The sequence below is a fragment of the Egretta garzetta genome, unplaced genomic scaffold, assembly GCF_000687185.1.
Source record: "Egretta garzetta isolate BGI_Z169 unplaced genomic scaffold, ASM68718v1 scaffold370, whole genome shotgun sequence".
NCBI lineage: Eukaryota > Metazoa > Chordata > Aves > Pelecaniformes > Ardeidae > Egretta > Egretta garzetta.
Window position 1 is genome coordinate 424844 of NW_009258292.1, and position 25566 is coordinate 450409.

At 39.8% G+C, this 25566-nt stretch overlaps 2 protein-coding genes across 2 annotated transcripts; one reads left to right on the forward strand and one right to left on the reverse strand.

The window, feature by feature from the left end:
* Positions 1–258: 258 nt before the first annotated feature.
* PLCXD1 (phosphatidylinositol specific phospholipase C X domain containing 1) lies at positions 259–13577 on the forward strand. Its single transcript, XM_009637645.2, has 6 exons — positions 259–436; positions 3857–3993; positions 7188–7316; positions 8467–8622; positions 12129–12312; positions 13285–13577. Exons 1-6 carry the CDS (start codon positions 259–261, stop codon positions 13575–13577), a joined length of 1077 nt encoding a protein of 358 aa, XP_009635940.2.
* A 1896-nt stretch (positions 13578–15473) lies between these two features.
* Positions 15474–24263, reverse strand: GTPBP6 (GTP binding protein 6 (putative)). The gene is made up of 9 exons (XM_035892930.1): positions 23646–24263; positions 23165–23235; positions 21461–21591; positions 20637–20707; positions 20029–20187; positions 18421–18629; positions 16871–17019; positions 16515–16667; positions 15474–16046 (listed from the first exon to the last, which is right to left on the reverse strand). Exons 1-9 carry the CDS (start codon positions 23827–23829, stop codon positions 15905–15907), a joined length of 1269 nt encoding a protein of 422 aa, XP_035748823.1. The 5' UTR covers positions 23830–24263; the 3' UTR covers positions 15474–15904.
* Positions 24264–25566: the final 1303 nt, after the last annotated feature.

Below are 25566 nucleotides of genomic sequence, written 5' to 3' on the forward strand. Positions count from 1 at the left end.
TAGTAATTTCTCCATACCAACAAAGCTGCACATATTTGTCTTGGCTCTATTTTTTCTTTCAGTTGGTCAATTTACAAGCCTGAAGCTGGAGCCCTCCCTTGGCATTGTGCTGGGAGACAGTGTTATCAAAAGCAGTGTATGTCGTGGCCAAGAAGCTCTTGATGTTTTGCTGCAACTACTTGAGAGAAGGATTGACATTTTATAGCACGTATAAATCCATTCTGCACAGGTGCAATGGCATTCATTCAACCACAGTATATGGAATTTCTCTATCTTTTCTTTTTCCCCTCCAGAACACCCTATGAAGTCCTAGAGCAGGCACTCATGGAAGGCCCTTTGCAAACCTCCATTCATGTGTGCCATGAAAATGGTCAATGGATGTCACGATTACCAGAGAAGCTCTGGGATATTCCCCTCTATAACTTAGCTCTTCCAGGTAAAGATTAACTTTTATTCTCCGCTGTTTTGTTAGTGTGTTATTAAGCATTGGAACATCCTGTTTGCCCCATTTCAGGATGTCTATGTTTATTATTTGGGTCAGTGTGTGGGAGAAGGGCTTGCGGGAAGCTTTGTGTGACGTGTGCATGCATGTGAATACTTCTAGTCTGTAATGTTTGGGGTTTCTTGGAGGAGAGGGGGAAAAGAAGATTTTTTTTTTTTTGTTTGTTTGTTTGTTTTTTTTTGTGAGGGAAGGGAAGGAAAGAGGGATTTTTTTTTGCAGTCCCTGTGCATCATCTTGTCAGATCAGTGTTAATAATCTGAGCATTTGTTTATCTGGGCAATGGTGAGTTTATTCCTAATTAATTCTTGCCACTTCCTACATAGTGAAATGTATGTAAATAGTAAAATTTCTCTCCAAGAGGAGAGAATTAACATTTTACCTTCTTATTTGTTTCTTTGTACTGTTTAAGAGAAGCTGTGAAGGCATGAAAAAAGGAGGATGGAGGCTTTTAATTAGCACATGTTTTTATTAATGCAGAGTGTGACTTCTCTGTAAGTCCCTGCTTACAAAAACTGGATTTATCCTTTATGGGTAAATACAGCTGCACTATAGCTGGTGTCCTCACCGGCGCTACATTCAGACCTGTGTATCATTAGCCTTTCTTTGGTTGTGTTACTGCTTCTCTGTGATGCCTTGAATAGATTTTTTTTCCCTCATTCTGTCCAAAGAAGTGGCAGGAGCACCTGTTTTCACTGGGACATGGGGAGGCACTGGAGGACTGTCAGCTCTTGAGTGATTCCCTTTGCCTCCACAATGAAAACGGTACTAAAGAGAAGTCTAGCCCATGTTTTCTCTCACACCTCTAGAAGCGACAGGGAGTTTGGTTGGAAAGCAGCACAGCGTGTGGATGAATGTTTTATGTAGGTTACAGGACAGTAGGTTAACTTTGGCAAAGATGTATATTTAGAGATAGTGGGAAAAATCAAGTCTTGTCTTCAGTGGGTGGAGCCCTGGGAGGACCCAAGAACTGTGGCAGGTTTTTTTTTTTCTGCCCTTTGTGAACTATGGAGTGTGGAATTTCTATTAAAACTGAAACCCAGAAACTTATTTCATGGTGACTTCTTGGATATGTAATTTAAATTGATGTTAACTTCAAAACATGCGCATCTCTGTTTTGGATAAAGCCAATGTAAGATTTCTTACTTAACCATCAAGAGAAGAAAATAAGTATCTATCTTATGACAGAAGAAAGAAGGCAATATTCTCCTTTTCTTTTATTCTTCTTGCAAAAATCCTTCAAAAGGTCAGTAGCGTGCTCAGTGGGTTTTTTTGGTGAAAAGGAACCATGTTTTTTCTAAAAAGCTTTCACAGTGGTAGTTGGACTTTGTAGAAAGCTGAGAACCTGCTGATGTGTGCCTTTGACTTCCTGGCTCTTCTCCTAATGGTGATCTTGTTATTCTTGTGAATGCTTGTTGTTCTTGTGAATATGCCTGCATGGAGAACAGGCATGAAGAAAAGAATAGTTGGAGACAAGCCCATGTCAGCAAACATTGGAGCAAACATGCAAACATTTTACAGAGCATTGCAGGCTATTAGCTTGGAAGATTTTGGTGGCTGTCCAGCTGACCTACAAAACTGGTCTAGCCCAGGTCAGTACAAAAGCAGATCAAGACCAACCAGGTCAAGACAGCTCTGGCAGGTTTTCAGAGGGAGCAATGACTGGGGGAAGGTCAGGTTGGAAGTGGAAGCTTATCTCAGATAGAGAAGACAACAAGGCATGCAAGAAATGTGAGAGAATGCTTTCTGAAAGCATAACAAGGAGACAGAGGCAAGTCTCAGTAATTAGTGTTGTGTTTGCACCAGGTTTAGCACAGTGCTGCTGGGGAGATGTTGCTTCAAGCTCTGAAGCTACCTGGTTTGGTGCTAGCTCACTATCTTTGCATCATATTTGTCATGTCATGCATATACACATCTTCCTGTCATTACTGTAACTCACTGGCATCACAATAAGACTCCTAAATGAAAGGTTACAATCTGTTTGCTGATTGGCATCAGTAGATGCAATGCCCATCAACGGAATTCTATTCCCTTCTCTCAGACTTGGATTTGGTCCTTGGGTTGACTTACATCTCATGAGATGTAACATTATCTATCTTCCATCTCCAATGAGCTTGGTTTGGGTGTTTACAGCAGGAAAAGAGACAGAAACCCAGTTTTAAAAGGTGAAAAAATTGAGTGAGACGTTAAACTATTATTGACAGTTTCAAAGAATTTCCTTTATTTCAGATACAATCGCATCCTTTTTCTTTGGCTACTAGAAATATTGCCATTGGCACCAGTAAGACTGACTATTCAAGAAGGCATTTCCTAGCACCAGTGAACAATTTGACAGAAGACTTAAAAACCAAAATGATATGCAAATTCCTTGCAGATACTCTGTAACAATCCCAGCAAGTCACTTCACTGAGTTGTTGGCTTTTCTTATTGATGCTTTATAAAATCTGAAGAAATAATGGAACAGAAGAAGTCAAAGTCACTGGTTGCCTGTCCTGAAGAAATTGTGAATTGCAGCAGAGTTTCATCTAAACAGGCTGCAAGAGATGCGTCAGATTTATTAAGGCTTCCAAGAAGTCAAATATTTGGGCAGGCTGTACCTGGCTCTGATGCTTAGCCTGCCCATATGTAATTCTCTGTGTTGGAAAGAGGCAATTTTTGAAGTCCATAAAAGGTGGATGTTGTTCATTTATCACATATAATCTTAGACTTGGATTTGCCTCTGAAACCTTCAAGCGCCCACCTTTTATGTTGTTTTTGTAGGGGATGTGGGTGTTTAGTTCAGGAAGGCATTTTTACCAGATATTTAAGATATAAATACTTGAAGTGTCAAGTTAAGAGTTGGTCCAGTCAAAGGCGTAAGAAGATGAATTTCTGCTTTCAGCCATATTTCCTGCGCAGAGATGATGGGATTGGAGTATGACATTGTGCATTTGGACAACTCTGAAAACAGGACAAATTCTAGATAAATTCAGCCTTTAGCTATTTATTTCCTGAAAAAAAAGTGGGTTTTCACATCAAATAATTATTTCAGTGGAAGATGCTAGTTGAAACAGGCAATTTTATTGTTCTTTGAGGCAAACAACAGTCATGCGTAGTTTAGGTGGGGACTGCTTTATTGAAAAGTCTCAATGCCTTCCCTTCACGAAGATTTCATGCTAAGCTTATTAATGTCAGGTGAGCAACCTCTGTAGAAGAGCCCACCTTTTTGCCATAGCTACATAGGCTGTCAGGCAATACAGGTGTGTGATTTGGAAATGGGGTGGCATGTCAGGTGTGCGCACGCAATATAACCGTGTATTGTGGTCTTGAGTAGTTAAGAAATTACATTCTCTGTACATTTACTTTTGTATTCTACAGGGAGTCATGACACTATGACGTACTGCTTGGATAAAAACTCTGCTGTTAGTGGCAATGAATCCAAACTGGTGAAGTTCTTAAACAAATGTATGCCCTGCATTGTGCGCCCCATTATCATGAAGTGGTCTACAACACAGGTAACTGTTGTCAAGCGTTCTCGTCACGCCTGGGCAAAGGTGAAGCTTGTGCTGTGGTGCTGAGAGTGGTCACACTCTCCCATGCATAGTGGAAGAATAGCCTGCTGCCCGGATACCTGTGCTCTCATGAGATACTGTGCTTGGGTGTCGTGGTTGAACCCCACCCGGCAACTAAGCACTGCCCAGCCGCTCACTCACTCCCCCCTGGTGGGATGGGAGAGAGAATCGGAAGGGTAAAAGTGAGAAAAGTCATGGGTTGAGATAAAGACAGTTTAATAGGTAAAGGAAAAGCCACGCACTCAAGCAAAGCAAATGGAGGAATTCATTCACCGCTTCCCATGGGCAGGCAGGTGCTCAGCCATCTCCAGGAAAGCAGGGCTCCATCACGCATAATGGTGACTTGGGAAGACAAACGCCACCACTCTGAACATCCCCCCCTTCCTTCTTCTTCCCCCAGCTTTTTATTGCTGAGCATGACATCATATGGTGTGGGATAGCCCTTTGGTCAGTTGGGGTCAGCTGTCCTGGCTGCGCCCCCTCCCAGCTTCTTGTGCACCCCCAGCCTCCTCGCTGGTGGGGTGGGGTGAGGAGCAGAAAAGGCCTTGACTCTGTGTGAGCCCTGCTCAGCAGTAACTAAAACATCCCTGTGTCATCAACAGCATCGTTTGCAGCATAAATCCAAAACACAGCCCCATGCTAGCTACTAGGAAGAAAATGAACTCTATTCCATCCAAAGCTAGCACATTGGGGTATGAGATAGGTGCTGTACATACCAGATTTTCTTTTGTGAGGAAAAAGCATGTAGGTGAGGCAGAGGTGATACATAGACAAAGATGTTGCTTAAAGCTGACCACTTGGTACCAGAAACTCATCTCCTTTTTCATGTGTTTATTGTTATAAATAGCATTTAATATTGCTATAATAAAAAGAGGTTTTTCTCTTGCACTTTGTGCAGAAGGTAATGCTTGTAGTTTTTACTATCACTGTTGTGTGAGATGTCGGTTGTTTTCCCCATCTATATCATGTAAATATTTCAGCCAGCAGCAGAGACAAAAATCTTGGTGAAGGGAATTTTTTTTCCTTAAAGATTAAGAGAGTGACGATGTGGTCTCTCGCATAAGATTTAGTTAATTTTCTAAAATGTCAAAATATTAAGCTAGTAGTTATCTCTTTGTTGCTCACAAATATATGTTAAAGAAAAATTGGTGATCATGATTTAAGCTAGAGCTTTTGAAGATTTTTCTAAAGAACAGACTTTCCTGGCATCAAAGAGGTACCAAAAGTCTTTTCAATTCTGCTTTTATTAGTAGAGTACTCTCTACTGCTCTTAGAGTAGTTCATTATTAGGGAATTAAGAGTGAATAATTAATAAATGGCAGTAATTATGCCTAGGCTTCTTTTGTTGTGTTTGAGCAGCCCTGGCAAACTGGAGTCTTAGATGCTACCAGATATCAAATACGTGATGAGTTGATGTGGAAAGGCACTTCCTTAGCACAGTGCTTTCCCTTGAGCTGCTTTTTGCTTTGGGACTTAAGTCAATGAAAAATTTAAATACCTCCTGACTTGTGGGTTGATGGCCAGTGAAGCAACCCCGTTGGTGACAAACATACATCATTATAGTAATTTTCTGGTCCAAACCCAGCATGCTGAGTGGGAAGTGGCCCAGTGCTGATGGGAAAGAGGCACAGCTGCAGTCCTGCCCCTCCTGAGCTCTGCGGTGCTTGAGTTATTTTTGCGGAGAGGTGACTCCACCCATTGGCATCCAGAACAGCCATCAAGGCCCTCTACCAGTGCTAGGACCCACAGGTTCCTGGATGACCCAGTGCCTAGGAGGCGGCGCTTGGCTTGAGCCCTGGCTATTATGGGGGTCAGTCTAGAGCCCCAAATCTTTCCTGTGCAATGGCTGGCGTCAGGTGTGTAACTTCCACTCATGCTCTGGATGTCTGATGTGAGATTGCAGCACTGAGTAGCATTGCTCCCCAAGGCTTCCTCTTAAATTTTGCCCTTGGGGGGCAATGTTCACGCTGTCTAATTCAGTATCCAAACCCAGGTGACTAATTAGAGAGTCTAATTTGTCTAGTTTTCCCATGCAGTCAGCAGAAGGAAATTAATTCATCAAAAGGACAGTTCAGAGCAGCTATTTCATCTGGTGCTTTCTGGCCCCAAAGGTTATATATGCCCTACAGCCACACACACTCCCATCTCCACATGCTCCAAGTGAAGGTGGGACTTGGGCACCAGTCACTCCTTCAACTGCTCCATCCTGGTGGAGACCAAGCAGGCACAGAGGGAGCTGCTGGCCGAGCCACCGGCACCCCGGGGCATGTGGGGCTGGGCTGCTCCCCAGCCCTGCAGCTCAGGCACAGCCCTAAAACTACAAATGTGGTTATTCAGGCACAATGCCTTGTATTGATTTAGCTTTTGTGGAAATCAGTAGAGCGTATGCTTTCCGAAACATAAAAGTGTTGTCCATAGCAGCTTGATCTGAGACATATTAGTGTTTAAAAGTATTTAATTAAATTGATGCTATTTTCTTATGCAAAGAGAGCCTTCATATAGATGAGAGACATACCATTTGGGACTTTCTGCCCCAGAAACTCAGCTTTATCACCTGTTCCATTCAGCCCTCAAATTCAGTAGAAGTTGTCTGAGGGAAGTTGAAATTTAGGAGGACCTTTGTTTTGTAGGACTTCTACAGGTGAATTCAAACTTTTTAAGAGACTTTATCTTGAAAAAGGACGATAGCCAGTACTTTTTTCTATTTTTGTTTTTCCTTCTGTTGAGGGTGAGCAAGCTCCACAGAGACAACCATGGCAAATTCTTTGATCTGACAAAATAAATACAGCATTTCTAAGGCGCTGATCCTGCAATTTTTGTTCATACGAATAGTCTTGTGAAGAGCGATCATGTATTTATGCACAGGTTAATGGATCTTTAACTTTCAGAACACAACAAGGGCAGAGGTCTGAAACTAATCTAACCTGTACCTGCAGTATATGGCGCAGGGAAATTGGGATCCCTCTTGTCAGAGGGTAAAATACCGCAAAGTTGCGGCTTGGTGCCATATACTGCCATTTTAAAGATGAAAGACCTGTGAAAAATGTCACAGGGCTAACTTCGTACACCTTTTTCAGCTTTCTAAACTAAAGAAACAAATCTCTTCCAAGCTCTTTGTCTTCTGTTTCACCTTTCAGGCACTGACTGTGACAGAGCAACTTGAGGCTGGAGTTAGATACCTGGATTTCAGGATTGCCCACAAGGCTAACGATCCATCTATGAACTTGTACTTTGTGCATATGGTTTACACAACCGTTACTGTACAGGTATTGTCCTTTCCTTTGGGATGGCTATAAAAACTGTTTAAGAGCCATCATAATCTGAAAATGCTGGCCCAAGGTTTTTTGAGTAGGTTATTTGATTTCCTAATGCGAGGACTTCAAACTAGAGAAAATCAGCAGGACTGGAAGTTAGTTTCAGCTACAAGTGAGACTGGAGCATCAATCAATTCCTCGTCCTCAAACCAGAGTTGCTGTGCCTTGCTCTCCACTGCCTAGCCCCTACCAAATGCTCGATGTTTCTGGGGTTTATCTTGTGTTGTCCCAGGATGCTACCCAGGGCATCCCCATTTCCCTGGTAAGGAGAGAAGTTATTAAAGAGAAGAAGGTATTAAAAGCCTAATAAAATCACAGAAACACTTTTTTTTTTTGAGGAAAAATATTTCACTGAAAGACAGAGAGACTCAAGTCTGGATCCCATGATCAAATTACTGTCAGCTGCTGTGAAGGAACTACTGTGAGTTGCTCTTTGCATGTGCTATGTCACTGTGGAGTAGTTTACATCTTATTTCTGTTTGCTGGGACCTGTACAGCCAGGCAGAGCCAGCTAATGCAGCTTTTCATTTGTAGACTTAACTGGCTAAACTTCAGTTTCACGTGTGTGAGTCTGAACCCTTCATGTGTTGAGATTTCATGGTGACTGGCATGCTCATGTAAGCAGTTAGATGTTGTGCCTGACTACCCTGCTAGTGGTCTTCAAGAATTTGTCACTGCCTATAACAAATGGGGGAAATGGGTCCTGTTGTGTTTAAGCAAGCACAGAACTTTTCTCTGTTTTTGAGTTTGCCACTAATACGTTGTTTGTCCTTAAAGAGGCTTGAGGAGATGGGTTTACTGCTAACCTACCACTAGGCAGTAGGAGATTCATGGATATTATCAAAATACAAAGCTGTTATTCATAGCGTGCTAGAACCACATCCAGAGCAAACCAGCAGAGACCTACAGAAAGTGGGTTTTCCTGGGCTGCACCTCTCCGGACCACCTTGTGGGCAGCCAGATGGCCATTCTCCAGAAACCTACGCTGATTTTCGTTGTTGTGATTGCGAGTCTACCCCACTGTCAATGCTCTGTTGGTTTTATGTCCTCTCCCCTGCATAGCATAGATGATTTTCTAAGTTGCCATGACTCTTTCTTGTAGGATATTCTGTGGGAAGTGTTAAGATGGTTGGAAACTCATCCTCAGGAAATTGTTATCTTAGCCTGCAGGAATTTTGATGGATTAACCAAGAAACTTCATTGTTGTCTTATTGCCTGTTTAAAAGAGATTTTCCAGTGTAAATTGTGTCCCAGAAATGTAAGTATGAGATCCTTTTTTTTTTCTCCTTTTTTTTAAGAATGATAGATTATGGTGAGATCTTTGATTCCAAATTTTTAGATATATTCTTCTTTCACTGTATTTTTAACCTAGGAGAAGTAACATTCGCGCATCAGAGATAGGTCTTTACCTAATAAAATTGAGGAGATAAAGCAAACCTACATCCCACAGTGTGGAGGAGAGAATTAAATTTGACTGTTGTGTCTGTTGAGTTGTGGGACAATAGTAGGGACACAACTGTCATCCACTGAGTTTTGGGTTTTTTAAAAAAAAAAAAAAAAAGAAAAGAAGGTGTGTGTGTGTTATAAATATAGTCCATACTATATTTATAGAATTTAAAGAATCCATTTTATGCCTTTTCACAGCAATAATTATAAATGCATTTTTACGCTATTTATAATAGTTTAGGTTGGAAGTGACCCCTGGAGGTCATCTGGTCCAACCCCACCATGCAAAGCAGGACCAACTTCAAAGTTATGCTGGGCTGTGTCCTGTCCGTTCTTGAATATCTCCTAGGATGGAGATTCCACAACCTTTCTATGCAGCATGGTCCAGCATTTGACCACTCTCACAGTAAACGTGTTTTCCTTATCTATCTGATCACAGTCGCTCTTGCTGTAACTTGTGCCTGCTGACTTCCATCCTTTTGCTATGCATATCTGAGGAGTCTTCTCTACATCTGCCCGTTAGGCATTGGCAGACAGCAGTAAGACCTGTCCATAGTCTTCTCTTTTTCATCCTGAACAGACCCAGCTCTCTCAGCCTGTCCTGGCATGTCATGCTCCAGCCTCTGCTCACTCTGGTTGCATGCTGCTGGACTCACTCCAGCACATCAATGGCTTTTTCGTACTGGGGAGGACCCAGCTGGAGACAGTACTTGAGGTGCAGTCCCACAACTGCTGAACAGAAGGGAAGAACCCCTTCTCTTGACTTGCTGTCTGTACCTTTACTAATACAGCCCAGTTTGCAGTTGACCTTTGCCATGTGGGCACACTGCTTGCGCATGTTCAGCTTGGTGTCCACTAGGACCTCCAGGTCCTTTTTGCAAAGCAGCTTTCTAGCCAGCTGCACCCAGCCTGTCCTGGCGCATGGGGTTAGTCCATTCAGGTGCCAGACTTTGCCTTTGCCTTTATTGAGCTTCATGAAGGTTTCTATCTGGAAGATGTCTCCAGCCTGTCAAGGTCCCTCTTAATAGCATCTCTGCTCTCAGTGCATTTCTGGTGGCACTGACTTTCTTTCCTTTCTTTCCTGGACATGAGCTGGAGCTGACCTTCCAACCAGCCTAATATGCTTTCAGTCACCCAGACCTCCAGAAAAGCCCTAGTTTAAATAATCAGAAATTATTTCATTGCTAAATTTTAATAGTTGAGATTTTTTAGCTTCCTCTTTTTTTACAAGGTGTGGGAGCTTTTATTAGTTAAACAATTAACATTTCAAAGATGCACAGGAACAGAGGGTTTTCTCTGGAGATGTGAGGGGTACAGGATAATGATGACCCTGTTTGCGATTCGAATTCAGCCTTTGAAGCTGGTGTATCAGTAACGGGTGAGTATTACCATTTCAAAGCATTTTGTACAGCAGAGTTAAAATAGAACAATTCTCAGCAAAACTAGGGGATTCTGAATATTCAGGCCTCAGCTGAATAACTGGAGACCCGAGTGACACTGTTTTATCATTTGCCCAAATAACCTGAGTGCCGTAAGTCACGGATGAGCAGAGCAATGCTGGAGAAGATGGTCAGATTTGCTTGGCCAGTGCTTAAATAGAGTCATTAATTGCAAAAGGGGCAAGCTGCTGCTGCTGGTTTGTTGAACGAAGGTAATGAGTGAATGGTTTGAGATCACCTGACTGAAGAAAGAAGGATGTTTCTGAGTTGTGCCCAGGGGGAGGGAGGAAGGGCACTGGAGGAGAGAGAAGCCAAGTAACTTCCCTCAAGCAGGAAGGCGTTATTTCTATGGGGTCTGTGGCCAGCACAATGGATCTCACCATTTTTGCAAGCGATACCGTTGCAGGTTAGGTACCTGTGGGGTTTTTCAGGATCACACATGCACATGCAGATTTACCCAAGTGCTCGCTCACTTACTCTTAAAATAATCTGGTATCTACTGTCTTTCAAGACTGCAAATCTGTCGTTGCACAAAAGTAAGCGTCAAAAAGTATTTATGAAGCAACTACGCAGAGATCTGTGTGTAGTACTGGCACAGGCCACAGCGTGACAACAGAACATTGCGTTTAAAATTTTAATTGCCTTAACTATTCAAGGTGTCTTCCTTTGATCTGGGTTACTAGGGTTTAAAAATCCCTTGTTAGACATCTACAGTTTCAGTTCTGCTTTGTTTGCAAAACAAACACCTGTGCTCATGTACACATTTCTGGTAGCTTTTTTTTTGGCTCTTAGCCCACACCTTTTTTCTTTTTAAGAGGTTCAAGCTTTAGAAAGGCAGCTGGAATAAAGCAAAGGCTTCTGTCAGCCACAGATTTTTGTAGTTTGAGTAGCTTGTGTCTTAGTTTTGTAGTATTTTCTGACCTAATTGGGGCTTGCACTCTCTTGGATGAAGTAAGAGGGATTCCCATTCATTCAACCCTCGGCTCTCTTCAAAAGATTTACATAAAACATTTCCAACTGCCTTTGGCTTTTATTTTAATTAATAAGTAAGTTAATTGGAAGATCAAAAAGCCACCATTTCCTTTTCACAAGCAACAGACACAGCTTTTAACCACAACATTCTTAAAAAACCAATACCTGTTAAATATGTTGGTTTTGCAAATAAAACTAAGTCCGAGGGCCTCGGTTCTGTCCAATGATAACTTTTGAGGCTTGGAAAATATCATTTTCTATTGAAACACTTTAACAGACCTGTTTCAGCCTGTCTGTCTGAGAAGGTTTCTGACTCAAGTCTTCCCCTCTCTCAATTCAAAACGTCTGGGGCACCCCAATTTCAGAAACATTCCACTTAGAGAAATCAGGATGAACATACCTCTTGAAGACTGACATTTCATCTTACCAAGTCTTAAGCAGTTCAATTTTCTTGGATGGCTAGAGTGACAAATTTGGATCGATGTGGGGCATTTGCCGGTATCATTCCTGCCTCTCTGTGGCAGTATTCCTACAGCTGGGTGTAGGGCTTTGCTCCCCTCCTACCTCCTTGCACCAAATGGCCTGTGTCTTCCTCTCCCAACAAATTTTCAGCAGCGGTATGTGCATGAGGGCCGACACGGGGATGGTTTCATGTTAACACTGGTGTAAGACCTTGAGTTATTTACTTTACCGTAGTTGAATTGTTTGAGGAAAGGAGGAATCTGCTGAAGTTCCCAGGCTCCTATTGCCCATGCAGTTCGTAACCCAGCCAACAACCTGCTGGGCTGTACGCTTAACAGCTTTAGTTGAACCGAATCTGTGCCTCTCTACCAAGGCAGTGACGTCACACGTCAGTATTTAAACTTTGGGAACATGCTGACTTCAACCTGGGCACGCTTTCTCTTAGGTGGTGCCGACGCTGCGGACCATGTGGCAGCGTGGCCATCAGCTTATAGTCTCCTACGAAGAGGATGTGGAAGTGGAGGAGCACTGTGAGCTGTGGCCCGCCATCCCCTACTGGTGGGGAAACAAAACCTCCACTCGCGCTCTTATCCATTACTTAGAGCACATGAAGCGGATGGGCCGTCCAGGTAGGCACGGGGGGGTCGCTCAGGGGAAACAAGGGGCACGAACAGCAATGCAAAACAAATAGCAAGTTGGGTGATTATAGCATTATGGGATGGAACCACTTTGTGCATGCTGCGCGTGCGAGGTGCGCCTGTGTTGCCGAGTGCTCTGCCCACCCATAGGCGAGTACAACATTCATCTCTGGTGGTGCAAATACTTGTGTCAGGGTACGTACGTGCATAGAGTATATAAATTGTGGCAGCTGCTTCACTTGCGTCATCCCATGGAAAAGAAGCCTGCAGCACAGAGCAGCTTGCTGGCGCTGGCATGCCCGTCTCACGGGTAGGAGAGTGCTTCCTCAACCCGCTGCTTGCTGCTTTCGGCAGCGCCGATGACGGGGGAAATGCGTTCTGCTAGTCCTGTTGTGAAAAGACACCCCTGCAAGAACAGGGCGTGAAGGCCGTAGCTATGTCAGGAAATAGCAGCGCTCTCTAAGCTAAAAGAAATTCATCTCCTGACCCCTGACGCAGCTCGGTGATGTGCGCGCATGGGGTGACGAAGGGGAGAACTGCTTCAAAAGCACGCTCCCCCGCCAAAGGAAACCGCTGGTGTAGGTGCACACCATGTTCCCGCCCATCACGGGGGGGAGGCTAAGTGTTTGGAAGCAACGCTTACAGAAACAAACCTAATTTACAAAGGAGGAGTGGTTAGTGGAGAACCCTTAGTCTGCAATGAGTAATTCAGATAAATTTAGCTGAGCTGGAAGGGTTCAACAACTGAGCTGGGTTCAGTAACTATTTGCTACAGCGTGCAGTTGCAACAAGGGGAGAGTCTACTGAAACAGTTCTAGGGATATGAAACAATACAGGAGGATTGTGAGGTTCGTTATTTTAATGATTCCCAGAGGAACAAGATCCGGAGTTAATGCAATGCTCAGCAGTTTCTGTTCTCCTCAAAGGAATATTTAATGTGTCACCTTATGATTTTTCTTTCAGAAAAATTCTTTGTAGCGGGGATAAACCTTACTGAAAATTTAAGGTATATTCTCTTACACCCATTTGGATCGTTGAAGAAAATGACACTCCGGAGTCTTCCGTGCTTGAAAATCTGGATAAAGCAGCAGTATCCAGGACCAAAAAAAGAATGTATTAACATCATTGCTGGAGACTTCATAGAAAACAATGATTTTGTCAAAGATGTGATAGAACTTAACGCAAAAATTAATCCTCCATTACACTGTCAAAGTAAAGGGGCTGGAACAAACAGCATTTCATTCTCAGCTGCTTAATCTGTGAAAAGCTGGAAAGGCTTTGCCTGCATTTAACGTGTCCTGGTTCAAAAATCCTGGATCCCATAACAGCCCAGTTAACTTAAACCAGGGCTGTTTTAAAAGACTTAAGAAAAACACTCTCAACATCATCAGGGTTGTAAGGCCTTTTCACAGAAAAGAGAGCAGGCAGACCTGGCTGAAGTCTCTAGAGAACTATGGTGCAGGCATCATTTACTTGGAGGTGCTCGGATTCCGTAGCAGTTGGCAATATTGAAAGTCCCAAGAACTTAATCCTATTGTACTTTATATATGAGTAAGGAGAAATATGTCAGTAGCTACATGAATTATTTTGTGAGAAAATGTTATCTTTCTTATAATTGCAAAGATATTCTGCACTACTGGCAACCCCAATTCTCAGTATTTTGTATCAAGTGTGAATCTGACTTGTCAGTTCTCATAGTTTGTGTTAAATATACAAAAGGAACAGTTTAAAAATATTTTTGGTATATCAAAGATACCATATTGATGATCCTATTGGACATGACTTTTATATATACACCAACACGTCATTAACATTAGAGATCTAGAAGCGGCTGTACTGTTGTGGGCTAAGTATCTGTTGTGAGCCACTTTACTGACAGGGCAGTCACAAAATTCTTTATGATTCGTGAGAAAGAGGCATGGCTATTTGAACATTTCTTCTTTTTCTCACTCATGGCAATTCTGCAGTGATAAAGATACCAGAACTAGGCCCCTAGACAGTCTGGTCTGTGGTAATCAAGTATGCTTTACTAGGTGTTGCTAAACTCTGCCTTACATTGAAAATCAACACATGAGAAAGAAATTCCTTATCTAAACTCAGATGGCTCTCAAAAATACAGATTCTTGGCTTCTGTCACACTCATTTGGGGTTTCACAACTGGTCTTTTATTGACCTAATTTAGTAGCTCTATAGTTATTTTTCCTCTCCGTATTTTTTGCTTATGTAAAAACAAAGGGGTTTATGTTGTTTGCCATTGCATTTTAATCCTATTTTTCTATTTTCTTAAATGAACTGTGCAATAACAGATGCTCATGAAGGCAAGAGAATAGTGCAAGCATGGGGACTAAAAACCAGGCATTGTATCAACTTCAGCTATGCAGCTTCATCAATATACCTCACTTCTTAGATGCACTTTATATGCAAAAGCTGAGTTCAAGCGTCTGGCAAGGCCAGGATGTTCTCATTTGCAGAATTTTGTAATCAACTGCTACTTGACATCAGATCAGACTCACCCTTAACTTCTCAGCGTGAGAGGCTAAGATGCTACCTCCTCATGCAATGTCTTGCAATTGCAGAATAGGTAGAAGTAAAAAACCCAAACATTCAATTTATAAAGACAACTTTCTAAATGCTTTTTTACAGTGCTTTTTATCCTTGGGTCTTACCTCTGTATACTTCATACTGAGCAGTCATTCCATTGTGGGTTTTTTTTTTTTTGAGTCACTACCTGCATGTAGCATTATGCTATACATACTGAGAATGTTTTTCTGCCTATCTATCTTTTGTACTCTCAGGTGGCTTGTTACTCTGCCTAATAAAACTTGATCTCTTTGTGTAATATGGATGGAAATAGTTTTGCTTCCACTTTCTGTGATACTGATTGTTTTATCGGTTCCCAGTAGTAACTCATAACACAGGTAATGGATCAGGTTTGGTTTTCGTTTTTCTTTTTCCTTTGTGACACAATTTCACACAAGATAATAGTTACTGTGGATAAATTACCATAGGCGAGAAACTGTATGGGTAAAACATGTTCACAGCTAACTTTATTCATTGCTTTAAATATACAAATCTATTTTTTTGCTTACTGCAATAAGACATGGCAGTTTTTTTACTTAAATATGTATTAAAGCAGAATGCATGAACCAATCTGTATTATTTATATACAGCCAACAACATTTTGTTCACTAACTTTCTCCACGGACCTTAAATATTACTTTATTCTGAAACATAGGGTAAAAAGCTTTATTTATATGATATAAAAAACTTGGTACTTTTCTGAATGTTAATTCAGATGCTGCCATCCAGTGATTTCCATGTGTTTGAGGACCACACCTTAGAGCCAACAACTGTTTTAACATCAAAAATTTAGTTCTGTCCTTGCACTTGCTGACAGAATGGAAACAGCAAGAGCTTTGCACTTCAAACAGAAGTTTTCTGAAACAGTGTCCATTTCTAAAATGCATCAAAAACATCAACAAGGGAAGAAATATGCTCTTCAACACCCAGTCTAACAGGTCATTAACTTCATTTCACATCCTTTTAATGAGATCAGGTTCTTTTCCTAGAAAAGGATGCAGTTTCATGGCATAAAAATCTTACTGTTAGGAAAGAGGTTTTTGTATCTGCCAAAAGCAGAATTGCCAATTATCACCTTCACCCTGGCTGTGCCATCTTCAGGCATGACTTCTACTTCCTGAACTGTTGCTTCTTTATAGAGCCAACTGTAGAAATAAAAGCATGTTAGCATCTTAAAAGGTATGACATACTGCATAAAAGGTGATCTTTGTTTTAAGTCAACATGTTCCAATCTAGGTAATTTAACACTTGAAAAGATGAAGTGCTTCACTTAACTTTTCATTTGCTACTTGCTGTCTGCAAATAGGGTATAGGGTTTTCGTAACTCTTTCAGATTTGCCTCTCATCAGAAATCTGGCTCCAGGACCAGTGGCACAGTCTTTCAGGAAGTATGTAGTATTATACCAACACACAGAACCCTGTGAACCCTCAGAAGCAGACTCCAGGGTATCTACTGGGGATACTTTTTCTCAATAGGCCATAAAACTTTGGTAATTATCACTGTAATTCTTAACGCAGATTAAAATCAGTATGATATGATTTGGAAATTAAGAAATGCAAGGCTAACAGTTTCGTATTTCTCCAAGCTCTTCTTACAATTCAAAGTTATTTACCTTAGCTGAGGTCCCTCTAAGTTGACGTTAACTGTCAGAATCTTCTTCCCTGTTGCTGTCAAAATTTTTTTCTCTATTTCTTCTTTCAGCTCTTCTAAACCATGTCCATGTAGAGCAGAAATGGCTAAAGCATTTTCTTCAGTGGGTTTATACCTGAAAGGTAACAATTGCTAGCACATTTGCTCATGAAGATTAGGTTGTGAAAATATTCCAGGCATGGATGTAGTTACATACGTAAAAGACTGAGAAACACTATTAAATGTATTCAGAAGTGTGGGAGCTCTTTTTAATTCTTCATCTAGAAAAGCTTCCAGAACATAAGAAATGTTTAAGTACACTTAGCATCTCCTGCTTACCTTTCTGTCAAATCCACTTTGTTATGAACTTCCACCATCGAGTCCAATAAATGGCTGGGAAGATTAAGATTCTTCAGAACTGACAGAACAGTTGCTTTCTGAAGGACGGTTTCCGGATGAGTAATATCCCTTACATGAACTATCAGATCCTAGCAAGCATGAATATACTGGACAGTTACTTAATGAAACACACCAGTTACCAGGGTTGTAGAGATTTTATACTATTTTCGCATTGCTAATTCATATAAGATACTTTCCTACCCATTAGATAATACACTGGCAGGTTAACACTATAAAATGAACTACTAAAACAGTATTAAAGCAATACAGTTTTTCGTACCATATTGGAAGAAAAGCTGTAGCTTATCTTTTCACTTCACAGTGAGTACAAATTGCCTCCAACAACCCTGAAACAAACCCTGTCAATCAAGCTAGTTATAGAATTCCGATGTCAAACAACAACTGATTTTTCAATACCAAGGCTGTGTAACAGTAAGGCTTCAAAAATACTAGAGAAGAAAAAGAGTGAACTCTAAAAACATTTTAGAAAAGTAATGGCTGCTGAAAAACTGTTTAAAAAATGGGGGAACAAACCCCCATGTAACTTGTAATTCTATTTTTACATGCGAAATGCAGAAGACTCTCCTTCTCCTTATTTTTAATTCCTAAGATACTATTACTGGTGCTTCACCTAGAAAGCTTTACACAAGAGTAACCAGTTTCAAGTACACACATGATCATGTTTGCCATGATAGAAACCAAGCAACCAAATTCAATATTTACGTTCAAAATGTTTCATCATCTTTGCTCAAGATACCGCTTCAGGCTTCTGAAAATTAGTAAGAAGTACATTTCTTGCCTTTCATTTAACACTTCAGAATAAGAGACAAACAGGATAGTTGCAGCCAGCTTTTGAATGCCCTGTTATTACATGGTGAAGAGTCCAATCCTCAGAAGCATTACGGCATCCAGCTACCACTGAATTTCATTACCTTTGACGATACGGGCTTTTTGTTTAAATGTCTGTCTATCTGCAGCTTTACATTTTGCTATAACACAGGAAACTAATGAGAAAATGATTGGAAAAGTACATTTATGTTTATTACATGCTGCCTGCATCACATCACAGTCATCCACTTTTAGTGCTGTAGGAAACCGTAAGTTGAAAACAGATCATTCCAGAGGCTTTATTTCATTTTTAACTCTCAAGAAAGCTAGCCTCAACTTACTCTGATGCACTGTTTAGGTTTCCATACATTTGATCAGGAAAATCAGGTTTGTCCAGTTTACGTGTATCATGGAGAAGGACATATACTCCAAATAAGCCCTTTCTGAAATTTTTTTCATATCTATATATTTTGCGTAATTTCAAGCATCAGGAAATTGCCTTATGGTAAGATACATACCTCATTATCTTAAGAGACCACTATAGTCAGCCAGATACTTCACTAAGAACAGCATGCCAATTCACTTCCCCTTTTTTTGAGAGGGTGAGGATTATTTAAAAGGGAATTAATTTGATTTCTCAATTTTTATAGTCACCTACTTACTGAGTAAGCCACTTCTTCTAAAGTAGCTGAAAAGGACTCAACCAGATTATGTGGAAGATCCGTCAGAAACCCAATAGTGTCAACGTAAATAACTGCCATATGTGAGGGCAGGTAGCCAGCATGGGCTGTAATATCAAGAGTGGCAAACAGCTGATCTCTGGGTTGAAGTCCTGCTTCTCCAGTCAAAGCTTTGATCAAGGTAGTTTTTCCTAAGAAAAAAAGGACAAGCTTTTAATGGCTTGTTTCAAGCAAAAATTTAATTTGCAAGGCTCAGGTGAGTTGTATGACGTAACATATCTTTTCACATCTATTTAACTAATTTAAATCTAGCCTATGACTAGTTATCTATATGACGTCAGGAAATCCAAAGACAGTCTTAATTTTATAACTTAGAATTGGATTTAAGGCCATGTCTGGAAGCTACGCTGTGAAATCACAAGATGATCAAAGACTGAACTGACCTGCAAAGTGACCTACCCACACGTCTCACCTCCAAGACTATCTGAAGAGCGCTGCCATGACAGCATTAGGAAGTACACACTTAGGCACTCCTTGGTGCTTCTGTTGTCAAATAAAACAATTCAGTATTTACTTGTTAAATCTAACAACAAACAGAAGCACTAATAATATGTAGCTTATTAGGTTTATGCTTTTATTGGGCATTTCCTCATGACCATAATACTGGAGACATTTATTTAACCCAATGAATATTTCACAGAATTTAGTCATTAAGCTGGAATGCTCAGTATGTACCCTAGTTAAAATATTTCAGTTAAGTATACGAAATTGTAGTATATATTTTTTCTTGAACCTTCAGCTTTAAAAGTACGAAGTATGACATTTAAGAAAAAACATAGAATCATAGAATGTTTAGGGTTGGAAGGGACCACTAGTGGTCATCTAGTCCAACCCCCCTAATCCAAATCTTTGAGTATATAACAGTAACAAAATTAGTGCAAGGTAAGTTTGTTCTTTACAAAGATGTTAAATAAGAAAATGAAATGGTCTTAAGATAATGTAACCTGAAAAAAGTGTCTATTCCGAAGTCTATTTATACCCTGTGTATGAATTCACTTGTCCAAGTTAAAAACAAAAAAACCAACCTTTAGCGTTATTTAGATTCTCTTATGAACACATCTCAGAACACTATACATTAATCGATGAAAAGCTACAGTGTTTCTTAAGCACATTTCTCGTATCAACTGCCAACTCTCCTGAATTTTCCTCCTGTGCCTCAAGCCTTCACAGTGATCTAAACACCCAGGTACTTTTTTCTTCAGCCCATTCTGATCAAGTAAGAAAGATTCATATGAAGGGACACTAGCAGAACAGTCTTCAGCACTATATACAAAATCTTTTGGACACAGTAGGTGCTCGGCATTTCTCCAAAACATGCCTGCAAGACTGAAAAAAAAAATATCTAACTATAACAAGCATCATTTGCTTTCCTAACTAAATCTTAATTGACATACATTCATTACACAATTTAAAAACTAGTTAAAATATGAAGCCTATTCACACTGAAATGAGATTCTGGCTAGAGTTTCTAAATTAAAAATTAGATAATGTAAGCTCTTTTGTGTTACAATTTCATGAGTTTTTGCTTACCACAATTAGTATAGCCCATTACTGAGATAATTGGAAACTCGCGTTTTCTGCGCTGAGTTCTAAGCAAAGACCTTTTTCTTCTTAGTTTCTCCAGGGCATTCCTAATCTTAAGTTCTTTTTCTTTCAAGATACGAATCTGTGTCTCCATGAATGTTTCACCTGAAGAATACAAATGAATAATTGGCAGAACAGTCTACAAGAGAACCAGTAAACCAAGTGATGTGTATTTGGAAATCAAGTGAGTTAGCGCTACGGCATATGAAGTTATAAATAAGCAACTGTAACTATGTATTCTTGCCTAAGATAAGAGTCAGAGTGAGAAGTAATTGCTAAAACATATGCTAAGCACTCTAGAATAACAATGTATACTTATGATAAACATTGATAATAAGCAAATATTCTGTCCATGGCCACTTACTGAGCCAGTAGAGACTAGAACTTTATTATTTAGGTTACTTTCCAATAAATTTTTATACATTCAATTAGTTAGATGCAGAACACAAACAGTTTTTCCTCCCGGCCTCCTCCAAATAAGATGCAATTAAATTTGTTTAAAGGGTATGGAGAAAAAAAAATTCCTTTAATTCATGAGACTATTTAGACTTTACCTGAGCCCATGATGTATCTTGATCCACCTCTCTGCTGATCTAGCTGAGACACCTCATTTTTCAGATTTGACCTGGCAGTGGAGTAGCAGTGGAGTAACAGTTAATTAGAAGCAATTTTCTTTAGTCAAGCTATCCTAAAATGGCTAACAAATGTAAAGCAGTAGTAATATTCTAACAGTACAAATAAAACCACTAAATGACAGAGCTCTATATAAAACCTGCTCATGGTGAGAAGCCTGGCAAAAAAAAAAAAATCCAGATTTTCCTGGCTCCTCAACCGTGGTTTGAAAAATCATGCAACTCTCTTAGCAAATTATAATGACTATTTGGAAATTTCAGAGCACCAAAGATGCCTCTGATAAATCCACACAACTCTCACCAACTTCTATGCACCAATATTTCTATGCCATGCAATGCAGAAATGTGGAAAATTCAGGTACAAATTAATGCCTTTAATCTTCCCTGTTTACAGCTTTCCTTATTAAACCCATCAATATTATATATGGGATACACATATCCAATACCTACACATTCTTGCAATCCATCTTCCATGTTAGAAAGAAGCAGGAACTTTTCATGAGAAATATATTTTGTGAGATTATCTATTGAACACTTTCTGGTTTTGCCTGTCAGCACTGCAGAAGCTTAAAACAATGACGTTAAAGCAAGTATTTCTGTCCTCTAATCAATCATTGAGCATACCATGCAAGCACTGAAACAGTGTCATTTTTCTTTACAGTACAGTATTACCATTTTTGTTACTGTAGAGAAATAGTCACTCAAATATGTAAATATCAGTATGTGATTTGCACAGCTCAAGGTACCTGAGAAGTGGAATTTCAGCCAGCGCTATCTGAAGTTTTGCTTCTCTCGTCCGGGCATTACAACGAAAAATGTGAAGTACAACTGTGTATCTGTCAAAGACTTTCACGCCCCAGGCATCTTCTAGTTCTTTCTTTAGCCATGTAAGACAAAACAGATGTTTTCTGTCCCTCACAATCGTCAATAGATCAATTCCTGCACAGCACTACAGCTGCAGTTAGCTAGTAGACGCTTGAACTCGGATGATCTCAGGATTCCATTTCAATGGATGGGTAATAATTATGAGCACGTACAGGCAAAATTTGGTGGACCATGAAGAAAGGTGAAAAAGAGAGTTTAGAAGGTAGAACTTTATGTCCAGGCCCATCAAATTCAGCGAGAATCCTTCCATCGCCTTTAATGGATTCTGACAACAGCTCTTACAGTGTAACTCAGAATCAAGAGTCTCAGTGGTTAAGTCCTTGCAAAAAATAATTATGACATGCTGGTATGGGAAAGGATAGGGATAACATAGGAAAAGAAAAAAAGATCAGTGAAATTAAAAAAAAAATCAGAAAGAGAGGAAGGCAGGAAAATTATTTCATAACCTACAGAAATACTTAAAAAAAATCCCAATCAAAACCCCCCACCCTTCCTCTGATTCAGCAAAAGACACTTAAAGGACTCAGTTCCCCTCTGCTATCTCTAAAATCCAGAACGCTTTTGTTTTATACATGTTCTCAAACGCTTTCTTGAATCAACCCTGTTAAATTGCTTTTAAGATTGAGATTTGTGATTTTCCTTTTTTTTTTTTTTTTTCCTAAACAAATCTAGTAATAAAAGTACTCATACTAGAAATTAGGGAATAAAACCTGGAAATTTAAATGAAACATTTTCAACTTCCATTTCATCAATAAACTGAATTGGTCAACATAACTATCTGTTTGAGATACTTACCATCTCTGTTCATTTTATAATCAGGGAAAGCATTCAAACCTACCAGCAAAGAATTAATGTTTGCTTGCAGACTTAGCATGCACTTTACACCCTGCATGCTGCTGTACATGCACAAAAACCAGAACGTATATTTCAGCTTGTCTAAGCAATTCAGACAGCATCTATAGTTCATGCACCAGTTGTTTTACATTGTGTTAAAAAAGGGGAAGCATGCTCCTTGCCTCAACGTAATCTGTCCATTTAAAATACAGTTTCTTTTTAAGGGGTAGGAATGAAAGTTTAAATATTTGAAACATTCAAATATATGCTTGCTCTGAATTTACACCTCCTGTTCAAAATACAATACAGCATCCACAGAACTATAGGACAATAAATACACTATCCATATAGGTATATAAACTTGTGCATATAGCTAATCCAAAATGTTGACATTCTTCATAACAAAAGTTGTGTTATCATCTCCATTTTGTGAAAAAGACCTTGAGTAACTTTTCCAACATTTTAAGTAGAGCCAGTGGCAAATGTTGGAGCAGAGTCTATACTAAATGGCTCTTAGGCTGCTGGAAAATTTCATGCATGAGAGCTGGAAACACACTATCAGCTGGACAAGTGTAACAGGGATTAAGTTTCCTTTCAACAAAACTCAGTCCAGGTGGCTTCACATATTACCACTTGCAAATTCAGTCATGATGTACCCTACTTCTCGTAACGTCAATAGCTTCCAAACAATACTGACATAAAGAATATGATTTGATATTACATGTAATTACCTTTGTTAGTGAAGATATTCTTTCCACATTCAAGAAGACAGCTGTCACATGGTGCAATTTTTTAATCTTTTCTAAAAGACGGACAACCATTACAAAATAGTGTTAAATGTCAATTCTCCTTTTAAAAATATACAGAATATAAAACCATTTTGCACTGAGCAGAATGCTCATAAAATACCAAATGGCATCATATTCTTTGCTTACAGAACAGTTGTATTTGCACTAATTTAGTACTATGTAAACCAGCTGCCAGTTTCATTTATGTCAATCACATAAATGTGGGGATTAAGTTGCCTCACACATTTTCAGTGAGCATGGGTTATTTGTGTTGCTTTTGTAACCTTAAAAAAATACTTTTCAAAGTTTGTTTGCATGATGGATAAACAAAATTCTTCTTTGCTTTCATACCTATCCTTAAACAGTTCAGTTGCAGAAGCCTTCCACTTAGAATGATGCAGTGCTGAAAAATCTCAATCCTTACCTGTCAAAACCTGAAAGTTTCCTTTGCCAAAAATAAACTTCTTGTCAGGATTTTTTGTAGGAATAATTATTTTATCTAAAACCGTCCAGTTCTGAAGGGTATCTACAAGAGCAACAGCTTCAGCAATCTGTAATTCAGCTTTAGGAAAAAAAAGAAAAAAGATTATAATATACCAACATAACATTACTCAGATTTCCAATAGCTACAGTAGGTGCATGAACAGTGAAAGACTAAGCTACACTGAAATTCTACTAGGGTATTTATTTTAACGAGTAGCGCAAAGAGCAAAATGTCTTACCTCTAATCAGAATAATTAAACCTCTAGTTTAATGCAATTTTACCACACAAAGCATCTTTCTGCCAGTACAAATTTCCATGGTTGTTGATTTAGAATAATTTTTAATTGTATTGTCAAAGAAGTTACCAAGCTTTTTGCCTTAACAAGTGAACTGAGTAACTGGTTGGAAAATAAATTCTGTTATTTTAGATAAGCACAAAACCACGTGATTAACTCCTTGGTGTTTTGCGGCAATATTTAAAGCATTACTAATACAGCATATCCTGCTGCTAACTTCACTGGTACTTATTCATAAAGGACCTACACTGATTTATGACTTGCTAACCCCAGCAGATTCCAATCCTGCATTCTGGTTCATCAGTCACTTTTTTTTTTAAAAAAAAAAAGAAAAAAATCTACATGGCAAAGCACTGATTTTTGAGGACTTCATGGAATCACAAAGACTACATGGGCATATCAGATCAGTAGATCCAGTTTTGATTTGCCAAATGGGAATAAGATCCTCTTCTCATGACAGATTTTGTCAAGGTTTCTCTAGATAGCAAAACATAATTAATATATTAAATAGGTTACCTTGGTCCAAAAGGTAATATATTTTTAAAGATAACCACGATCCTCTTTCTCCTCATATTGTTAGTGTTCCTTGTAAAATGCCCACATTTCCTGTTGTACCTGTGGTGTTTCAATAATCATTCCAAAACATTTATTCAGACTTCAGGCTCTTCATCTGGAGGGCCTAAATAAATGGAAAGGGATCACTGCTATTCTTCCATATGTCTGAACAGAAAGGTGCCTTTGGTTTTTTATTTTGTTGTAAAATGGGAATGCTTATGTAAATTCTGAAAAGCTTACTAACTTTATTCTGCAAAGTGACAATTTGTTATAATTAGCAGCACTAATAAAACTAAATAATATGTAGGTTCATTGCATAACAAACTTGCATACAAGACAGACTACCATATATAAATTGGCATATAGATTATATATAAAGAACTAACGTACAAAACACTTAACCTTTCCTATTACAACTGTGTAACTAGAGAGCGTTTGGAAGAACAACATCAAGCCAAGTTCATCATGCACCTTAAGCATTAATGCATATGTATTAGCTAATTAATGTTAGCTTATTATTATAAATATTAATGTATACGTATTAGCTAGCTACAAGGATTTCTCAGGGGAATATGAAAATAGCAGTGCTAATTAAGGTCCTTATAAAGGAATTACTGGCAACTGCATCCCTAAGGAACTACACAAGCGCACTTCTTTAAGTCTGCGAGAGGACTTAGGCAAGACCTCATATTGACCACGCTCTCTCCTGCGGACAGGAGAGAATTCCCGCTCTTCAGCCCACTCCCGGCTAAGCCCGAGGCCGAAGGGCTCCTGCCTCTACTTGCGCTTGGCACCGAGCGGCTTTGCGGTCCAAGACCCAGGGTCAGCGCGGTTTTGCAAGGCAAAGCACGGACCCGCGAGCGCTGGCCGAGCGCGCCTTCTCCTTCCACAGCTCTCAAAGCGGGAAGCACCGACGCAGGCCTCTGACCCACTCCCGGGTTTGTACTGCGCAGTTTCACCGCGGCCACGACGGGCCTACTTCACGCCACCGGCACCCACGCCCGAAACGTC

Bases quoted from the DNA above. Each gene is read 5' to 3' on its own strand.
- PLCXD1 (XM_009637645.2), top strand. From the start codon at position 259: ATGGAATTTCTCTATCTTTTCTTTTTCCCCTCCAGAACACCCTATGAA. The intron at 3,994-7,187 runs GTAACTGTTGTC...TTCACCTTTCAG, and splicing joins TGAAGTGGTCTACAACACAG to GCACTGACTGTGACAGAGCA. The intron at 7,317-8,466 runs GTATTGTCCTTT...TCTTTCTTGTAG, and splicing joins ACACAACCGTTACTGTACAG to GATATTCTGTGGGAAGTGTT.
- GTPBP6 (XM_035892930.1), bottom strand. From the start codon at position 23,829: ATGTTATGTTGGTATATTATAATCTTTTTTCTTTTTTTTCCTAAAGCT. The intron at 23,236-23,645 runs GTAAGGATTGAG...TCCGTCTTTTAG, and splicing joins AAACTTTCAGGTTTTGACAG to AAAAGATTAAAAAATTGCAC. The intron at 20,188-20,636 runs GTAAAGTCTAAA...TGTATTCTTCAG, and splicing joins AAGATACATCATGGGCTCAG to GTGAAACATTCATGGAGACA.